Source organism: Sinocyclocheilus rhinocerous, unplaced genomic scaffold (assembly GCF_001515625.1).
Source record: "Sinocyclocheilus rhinocerous isolate Xijiao unplaced genomic scaffold, SAMN03320098_v1.1 scaffold561, whole genome shotgun sequence".
In the NCBI taxonomy this organism is placed as follows: Eukaryota; Metazoa; Chordata; class Actinopteri; order Cypriniformes; family Cyprinidae; genus Sinocyclocheilus; species Sinocyclocheilus rhinocerous.
In genome coordinates this window covers 437739-446982 of record NW_015641041.1, presented here as the reverse complement: position 1 = coordinate 446982, position 9244 = coordinate 437739, and the positions used below count along the sequence as shown (strand labels likewise).

Below are 9244 nucleotides of genomic sequence, written 5' to 3'. Positions count from 1 at the left end.
TACAATTTAAAATAACTGTTTTCTGTTTGAATATATTTAAAAATGAAATTCATGTGATGTAAAGCTGAATTTTCAGCATCATTACTCCAGTCTTCAGTGTCACATAATCCTTCAGAAATCATTCTAATATGCCGTTTTCATGCTCAAGAAACATTTCTGATTATTAATGTTGAAAACCTGTTGAGCGGCTTAATTTTTGTGGAAACCGAGATACATTTTATTTTTCAGGACTCTTTAATTAATAATACAAATTCAAAAGAAAAGCTCAATTTATGATCAATTTAATGCAAACTTGCTGAATAAAAGCATTAATTTCTTTAAGAACCATAAAAATAAAAATCTTACGAACCCCCAAACTTTTGAACGGTAGTGTAAGTCAGTGTTTCCCAACCTTTTTTTAGTCGCGGCACCCTTTGGAAATTTTAACAAACTTGTGGCACCCTACAAAATTAATTTTGTCACAATATTTGAATTTCTAACTTCGATATGATAATTTGAAAAGTATAGATATTCGGTACAGCAGGGAAGAACTGCAGAATATAATGTCATACAGATATTTTTAATATTATTAAATTTTGTCCATCAATGGTGGCAATCAGTAGGGTAATTTCTAATGAAGAGACCAATTTATATGACAGATTTTAATGTAGGCTTTTATACATACGTAAACATTATTTAATTACCATTATAACTAAGCGACTGAGCGGAGCGCACACACATAGAGCGGGATAACACGCAGAGCGTCACACCACGTGAAAGTGAATCCTGAGCGGTGAACTAATTTTCGGCAGCCGAAATTTCGGTGCATCTCTAATAATTGGCGACATCAGAAATGGATATTATATAATAGATGCTTTTTTGAACATTTTAGCAATGTAAAAGTATTAAAAAATGATTTTTTTTACACTGCACCCCTGCTCTCGACAGACGGCACCCCGGTTGGGAAACACTGGTGTAAGTAACCAACAACAAATGGCCAATCATAATTCAGGAATAGTCAAACAGAAATAAATAGTTTTGACTGACATGGAAATGACCTCAGTCTGGATTCACTGTGTTTATACTCACCACAGAGCCAGAGCCCAACTGAGGGGGACAGACAGGAAGTACAATTACCAACTAAACTTCTACATTTACAGCTGATGCAACCCAACATATTACACTACTCAGAAATACAAAAATATCCCTGCTCACCTTGATGTCAGTTTTGGTGGCAGATTGTTTGATGAAGGACTTCATGATGGTGCTGCGGCCCAGAGAGCCAGGCGTCATCATCAGCATCTGGTTCTTCTGCACAGTGTGCACGAACGAGCGCATGTGTGGAGTGATACTCTACAGGGACACAACAAATGGACACATAATGGATTGTCTGGTCTGATCAAAAATTTGCTAATTCAATCCTCAAGAAGCTGGCCACAAATCATTAAAAAAAACCTTTTTACGAATGCAGAAAACCCACAGATAATCATCATGTGGACTTCTGCGGAAAGCCTTTCTTCTCAACAAGACTCAAAAGACTGTTGTGGCTTCATTTTGGTGGATGGGCAGCATTATTGTGGTCAGAGATGCTCATACCGTAAGGCACTTCTTTGAAGGAGATTGTTTCTTCTTGGGTGTGTTGATTTCCTGAGCTGCGTGACGCTTTGAGCCTAAGCGTGTAGGCCTGACAGAAAAGTACAAAGACTATTAGAAAACAAACGGCATAGATCCACTAACTATAATGAGGAAAACTAATTAATGGTGTGCTCACCGGCCATCTCCTTTGGATTTTGACCCTCCACTGTCATCTATAACAGGAAAATATATAAATAATTTCAATCTTACTTGTCAACCCAATTATACGTTCTGTATATAATATCAGCAGATCTGTTAGACATGCACCTGTTTCTGAAGTACGAGCCATGGATCGTGTGAAGCGATAGTTCTCAGTGGTGCTGGGAGATTCAGCAATCTCTTCTGGAACTTTGTATTCGTTTACCTCAGGTTCCTTTTCTTCAGTCTTCTCGGGTTCAGGTTCCTTTGAAATCACGCAGCCAGCAGTTATTTACAAATTGCACCATGCAATAAAATAGTTTCAAACATCATACCAGAAATAACCGTTTGCTCAAGGCCTGTTCACACTAAGAACTATAAAGTTAACTACAGTACTTTGCACAAGTCTTATGCCATTACTATATTCACAAAAAAAAAAAAAAAAGGTTTTAAGCCAGGGCTGCATTTCCCAAAAGCATCATAAGCCCAAGTAGATCGTAGATCCATTGCTACCAATGGTCTCTACAATCAACTTATCTCAAGATGCTTTTGAGAAATGCAGACCAGTTATTTCGGTCTTTTGCTGTAGTGTGTCAGTAGGAAATATCGGTTTACATTTCCAAACATTCCTTTTGCCATTAATTATAATAATCCAGTGAGATTTTTGTATGCACAAGTCTGACAACACACAGAGATCTGATCTCACCATCATCATGTCCATCTGGAATGACATGAAGAATCATGGGATCAGCATTTAAAGACATTCTAAACTCTATTGGGATTAGACAACGTGTCAGGACCTACTCATTGTCATAATCATACTTTAGATTTAATACGATCACAGTGAAGATATCTCAGATCATTATCTAGTCTCATGTATACTCCATATAGCTAAAGCTGCAAATTCAACTCCTTGTTACAAATATGGTAGAACCATCACTTCTACAACAAAAGTCTGCTTTGTAAATAACATTCCCGATTTGTCTCAATTCCTCAGCATATCCAATAGCTCCGAAAAACATGGTGTAACAGAAACTACTGACTCTCTTTCTAGCACTTTAGACACAGTCGCTCCTTTATGCTTAAAGAAGATTAAGGAAAACAGTCCGACACAGTTGTATAACAAGCACACTCGCGCCTTAAAGAGAGCAGCCCAGAAAATGGAGCACAGCTGGAAGAAAACCAAACTAGAGGCAGCCCTCTACGAACACCTTGGCAATTGAATTGCCATTGGCTATGATAAAGAAGTGGGTATACGCCGTATACCTGCGTATATCCTCCACTACACCACTGGTTGCACATCCATTCAGATGAACTGAAGAACAGCACAGATCGCTTGGCGGAGAGTCAGAGACGGCGAGTGAAAATATTTATGAGCTAAACTTATACTTAGCCTCCAACTCACACACTGGCGAGTAAAATCTGAGAATTTATTAGCAATTGGCTAATATTAGACATCATTTAGTCGCCCAGAGTGAAGATTTAGTCGCATATGCGAGTGATTTACTCGCAATGTAGAGGGTTGCTAGAGGTATTTCGTATTGCATGGAGGGAAAGTACTTCAACATACAGAAAAGCCTTAAAAACTGCTAGATCTGCTTACTTTCAGTTTCGTTTAAAAGAAAACAAACACAACCCCAGGTATTTATTCAGTACAGTGGCTAAATTAACGAAAAATAAAGCATCAACAGGCGCAGACATTTCCCAACAGCACAGCAGTAATGACTTTATGAACTTCTTTACTTCCAAGATCAATACTATTAGAGATAAAATTATAACCATGCAGCCGTCAGCTACAGTATTGCATCAGACAGTGCACTATAGATTCCCTGAGGAACAATTCCACTCATTCTCTGCTATAGGACAGGAAGAATTGTATAAACTTGTTAAATCATCTAAACCAACAACATGTATGTTAGATCCTATTCCATTCTAAGCTACTAAAAGAGGTGCTTCCAAAAGTCATAAGCCCCTTTCGCACCACATAGTTCTTGGAACTAAGTTATAGGAACTAGCCGGTCGGGTAGTTCCCCCAGGCCATTTTCCTGGTTGCATTCGCACCGCCAACAGGAACTCAGAAGTGACAGCAACGCCATTTAAGCGCAGCATTCAGCAACGTAAACAACAAAAGGATGGAGGCACCGTGATCGGAGCTGTGTTTTTGATTTATATACTGGGTTTCGTGATATGGAGATAGAATGTAGAAGTAGAAGTTATGCGATAGAAAGAGCAAATCAGAGGACTACTACGGCAACTTGCATTTCTATGATCGAGTCTGAGAAAAGAGCATAAATGTTTAGAAGTGCTTGGACTTCGGCGTCGGTCCACTTATCGCCGTTTTCCTTCTTGTGGCCTACTGTAAACTGCTCCGTGAATAATAAACTGTTGTGTGTTTATCCGGATTTCTAAAAATGGCGGGTGCTGGCGTTTTCCCACATGCGTTCAGCCAATCAGCGTACACTTACATCACTGGTAGTTCCTATAGCACGGGTTTAGACCCTACTCTGAAGTAGGAGCTAATTTAGTTCCCGAAAAAGGAGTTCCTAGAACTAAAATCATTCCTAGTTCCTGCAGTGCGAACGCGCGAGCATCTGGGTACTTCCGCCAATAGCTCTAGGAACTATAAAAAGGTTCCTCTGGCGTGAAAGGGGCTATAGATCCTCTTCTGAATATCATTAATTCATCATTGTCATTAGGATATGTCCCAAAAACTTTCAAACTGGCTGTTATTAAGCCTCTCATTAAAAAACAACAACTTGATCCTGGAGAATTAGTTAATTACAGACCGATCTCAAATATCAAAGCTCAGTACTAGGACCGCTGCTTTTCACGCTTTACTGTTATGCTGATGATACTCAGCTATACATTTCTTCGTGGCCCGATGAAACATAATTCGCAAAACTAACAATGCATAGCTGATAGAAAAAACTGAAAACGGGATGACTAGTAATTTCCTACTGCTAAATTCTGAAAAAACAGAGGTTTTAATTATCAGACCAAAATCCTCTGCATTTAATAATCTAGAACACTATCTAACACTTGATAGCTACTCTGTCAAGTCTTCGTCATCAGTTAGGAACCTAGGTGTGCTATTTGATAGCAACCTTTCCTTTGAAAGTCATGTTTCTAGCATTTGTAAAACCACATTTTTCCATCTTAAAAATATATCTAAATTACTACCTATGCTCTCAATGTCAAATGCAGAGCCCTAGAGACAGATCCTCGGCAATGACTTCGTCGGCCTTAGGAACAAGACCACAAGAACCAGAAGAGTCCTCTGCTCAATCGGTCTTGTGTTGCAGCCTGGAATTAAACCACATAGAAGAACTGGCCCCCTGACTGAGCCTGGTTTCTCCCAAGGTTTTTTCCCCATTTCTGTCACCGATGGAGTTTTGGTTCCTTGCCACTGTCGCCTTTGGTTTGCTTAGTTGGGGACACAATTTCTGAAGAGAACTGAACTGCGCTGGACGATGACATCACTTAATCAACAATGAACTGACTTTAATTGATAAACTGACAGTTTTCTATTGTCCTCTTGCATTATCAGATTGCCAATTGTCCGGTTGGATGACGACGATGGCGCGCCTGATGCGCAATCCCGAGCATAATTCAAATAGGATGACAACGACGGTGAGCAAGATAACAACAAACGCGAGATCCTTGTGCATACAAAAATCTCACTGGATTATTACAATTAATGGCAGTCCTCTGCTCAATCGGTCTTGTGTTGCAGCCTGGAATTAAACCACATAGAAGAACTGGCCCCCTGACTGAGCCTGGTTTCTCCCAAGGTTTTTTCCCCATTTCTGTCACCGATGGAGTTTTGGTTCCTTGCCACTGTCGCCTTTGGTTTGCTTAGTTGGGGACACAATTTCTGAAGAGAACTGAACTGCGCTGGACGATGACATCACTTAATCAACAATGAACTGACTTTAATTGATAAACTGACAGTTTTCTATTGTCCTCTTGCATTATCAGATTGCCAATTGTCCGGTTGGATGACGACGATGGCGCGCCTGATGCGCAATCCCGAGCATAATTCAAATAGGATGACAACGACGGTGAGCAAGATAACAACAAACGCGAGATCCTTGTGCATACAAAAATCTCACTGGATTATTACAATTAATGGCAAAAGTAATGTTTGGAAATGTAAACTGATATTTCCTATTGACACACTACAGCAAAAGATAGAAATAACTGGCTTAAAACCATTTTTTGTTGTTGAAAACACTTTTGCACAGTACTGTATATGAGGATATTTATTAGAAGAGCGCTGCAGTTTTGTCGTCTGCTGCTTTAAATGCTCAAGCTCTTTGAAGTTGAGTGAATTTTGATTGCTGTCGATGTCTGTATCGTTCATCAGCTGCAAAAAGTTGTTTGAAAATGATCAATTATACTGTTCCTCTGTAACATCATTGTTATAGCTGTGGTGCTATTTTCTTAAATTTAGGACAATTTAGAAAACTTTGTCTTTGTAGTTATTGTCCTTGGTGTGAATGGGCCTTAAATCTGGCTCTTGTGTCTCTCTTATTAGCAAAGGTAAATTAAAACCACAGCAGAAAGTTCTTCTCACCTCAGTTTGGACGATTTCTGGTTCAGGTTTGGTTTCAGTGGCTGGTTCGGTCACCATTTGTGGTGCATCAATCCTAAAACAGAACCGTGAAACAGTGTTAAAATATCATAACTGATAACTGAAAGGTAGTGGGTTTGAATCCCAGAAGAAACAATTCAACAACTGAAACAGAAAGCAAAAGCACTCACTGTTCTTCTTTGTTCTCCATTTCCTCAGTTCCATCATCCATACAAATGTCCTCTGGAAAGAGCAATGAGGACATAAATGTCATCATAAAGTTAACAAAGAAACTTATTCACTTTAAACAGCACAAATGATAAAGAGATAAATCCTATTTAAAGGGATACTCCACCCCAAAATGAAAACTGCCATTAATCACTTACCCCCATGTCGTTCCAAACCCGTAAAAGCTTAATTCGTCTTCGGAACACAATTTAAGATATTTTGGATGAAAACTTGGAAAACGCGCTACGGTGATGCGGAGAGACACGGAGGAGACGAATTGTTGAATAAAGTTGTTATTTTTGTTTTCTTAACGTACAAAAAGTACTCTCGTCGCTTCATAACGTTACGGTTGAACCACTGATGGTAGATGGACTATTCTGACGATGTCTTTCATACTTTTCTGGACCTTGACAGTGTTATTTACTTGGCAGTCAATGGGCCAGTCACAAGCCTCCCGGTTTTCATCCAAAATATCTTAAATTGTGTTCCGAAGACGAACGAAGCTTTTACGGGTTTGGAACGACATGGGGGTAAGTGATTAATGACAATTTTCATTTTGGGGTGAAGTATCCCTTTAAGGTGTTCAAACTGGCCTCAAGCTATTAATTTACAATCAGAGTTGGTGACTCGAATTGATACGAGTTTAGCTTAGTCTCACCGCTGACGGAGCTGCTGCAGGTCGAGTTTCCCAGTCTGGCTTTCTTCTTCAGGAAAGAGCGTCGGGATGCCCTGCGAACAGCTTCCTGGGTCATGCTATGCCTGAGGCCCACCAGAGAACGGCGCACCACCAGCGAGCGCCGAACTGACGTCCGAGACGAGCCTTGAGGTGTTGTCTGCAACCCAGATGCAGCGATGGGGATTTTATTAGCAGATCGTCCCGGAGACACACCAGCGTTCAGCAGTGAATCTGCACACAGACTCTCCGAGGAGGGAATCCTCACCATGGCTTCAGACACCAGGACCTGATGCTGATTGGAGCCTGAATCCTGCACCTCAACGGCTTCTTTCACTTCTGGAATGTTCCCTGCCACTTCTTCCACCTCCTTGGCTTTGGCGCCGCCTTTGTTTCGGGTGCTGCGTTTGACAGGTTCGGTTTCAGCCGGGGCGGTGGTTTTGTTGCGGCGTGTGCGACGAGCAGGTTCCTCCATCAGGCTCTTAGAGCTGTCGTTCGGCACGTGTGGCGTAACAAGTTCAGAGATGCTGTTCAGGGTCATTTGGACCGAAGAACGACGCAGGTTGCTGCGTTTCCCCTTGGAGAAACTACAGAGAGACAAAGACATCATAAACTTTATCACTATAGAAAAAATATGCCAATTCTAATGTATATTAAAGGAAAGTTAAACAGAATAATGTTTTGATAGTGCTGGAGTTTTACGAGCTTTACAAAGACTGATATCAAAACCAGAAAAACATTTAATATTAAGATTGTTTTTGTTTTATTTCATTTATGCATTTTGAAGATGCCTTTATTCAAATGACTTGCATTACATTCAAAGTAAACATTTGATGCATTTCCTATGAATCAAACCCATGACCTTGGCGTTGCTGGCGTCTCGCTTTACTGTTTGAACTACAGGAACGTTGGGCTGCACAATTAATCCAAATAAAATCGAACTTGTGATATTTTTATCAAATCGCAAAGGCTGCTAAATATATTAGAGAAGCTTTAAGGTCACAAGCAGTTTTCTGTCAAAAATGTTTGATGTGTTCACATTTGAACTAAATTAAGACAGCCAAAAATAGTAGCATTGTAATCTTACATTTGTACCATAAATAAAGAAAAAATATAAAAACTCAATTTTCATATTTTACAGTGAAATTACAATCATAATATTGTTGTTTAATATTTTTATTTAGTAATAAAAAAAAGTATTTTTATTTTACAGCCATACAGATATATAAAATTGCAAATTGTGCAGCACTACAAACAGGCAAAGCAAACCTAGAGTGTTTTTTTTTTTAAATCACAATTTATCAGGAAATTTATTTTACAAAATGTATATAATAATAGTAATAATGATAATAATGTAGTATACATCTGGAACATAAGACTTATGTACAGATTTGTGCATTATGTACTGTATATATACAACCGTATAAATAAAATGTATATGTATTAACATAATATCTCATTTTTAGATTCATTATGGTGCAGCCCTACAGGAATGCACAATTACAAATTAATATTAATTAAATGAATATTCTATTAAAGGGGTCATATGATGCTTTTTTAAAGATCATTATTTTGTGTATTTGGTGTAACAGAATATGTTGACATGCTTTAATGTTCAAAAAACACATTATTTTTCAAATACTGTACATTATTGTAGGTCCTCTATGCCCCGCCTCTCTCAAACGCTTCGTTTTCTACAAAGCCCCCTCCTTTGACAAGCGCAGTCCGCTCTGATTGGCCAGCTGACCCAGTGCACTGTGATTGGCCGAACACCACAAGCACACGTCGTAAATGTAACGCCCCTTACCATAATCGCGACCTTCATCTTTCAAAATAAATGTAAAGACAGAGCAATGTCTTTACTCTGGGGAACAGAGTCGCGTGACAGACACAGTGAGGAAGCTGGTATGTGTTTGCAGTACACAAGCCACGGTTAAGACAGCTGACTCCACTGTGATGCGACCCTGTCTCTCTCTCTCTCTCTCACACACACACACACACACACACACACACAAAAC

The 9244-nt window shown here is 39.4% G+C and overlaps 1 protein-coding gene across 4 annotated transcripts in view; it reads right to left on the bottom strand.

The window, feature by feature from the left end:
* Positions 1-9244, bottom strand: part of LOC107754330 (inner centromere protein A-like) — a 17611-nt gene that overhangs the window by 4469 nt on the left and 3898 nt on the right. For 2 of the 4 annotated variants that reach the window (XM_016570735.1, XM_016570736.1), the window contains exons 4-11: positions 7212-7813; positions 6517-6568; positions 6329-6401; positions 1882-2017; positions 1751-1787; positions 1576-1663; positions 1195-1332; positions 1069-1086 (exon numbers count right to left, since the gene is read on the bottom strand). In XM_016570735.1, the coding sequence (XP_016426221.1) occupies positions 1069-1086; positions 1195-1332; positions 1576-1663; positions 1751-1787; positions 1882-2017; positions 6329-6401; positions 6517-6568; positions 7212-7813 (1144 nt within the window). The remainder of the gene's footprint in view (positions 1-1068; positions 1087-1194; positions 1333-1575; positions 1664-1750; positions 1788-1881; positions 2018-6328; positions 6402-6516; positions 6569-7211; positions 7814-9244) is intronic. The other 2 variants (XM_016570738.1, XM_016570737.1) reach the window with 2 other exon arrangements.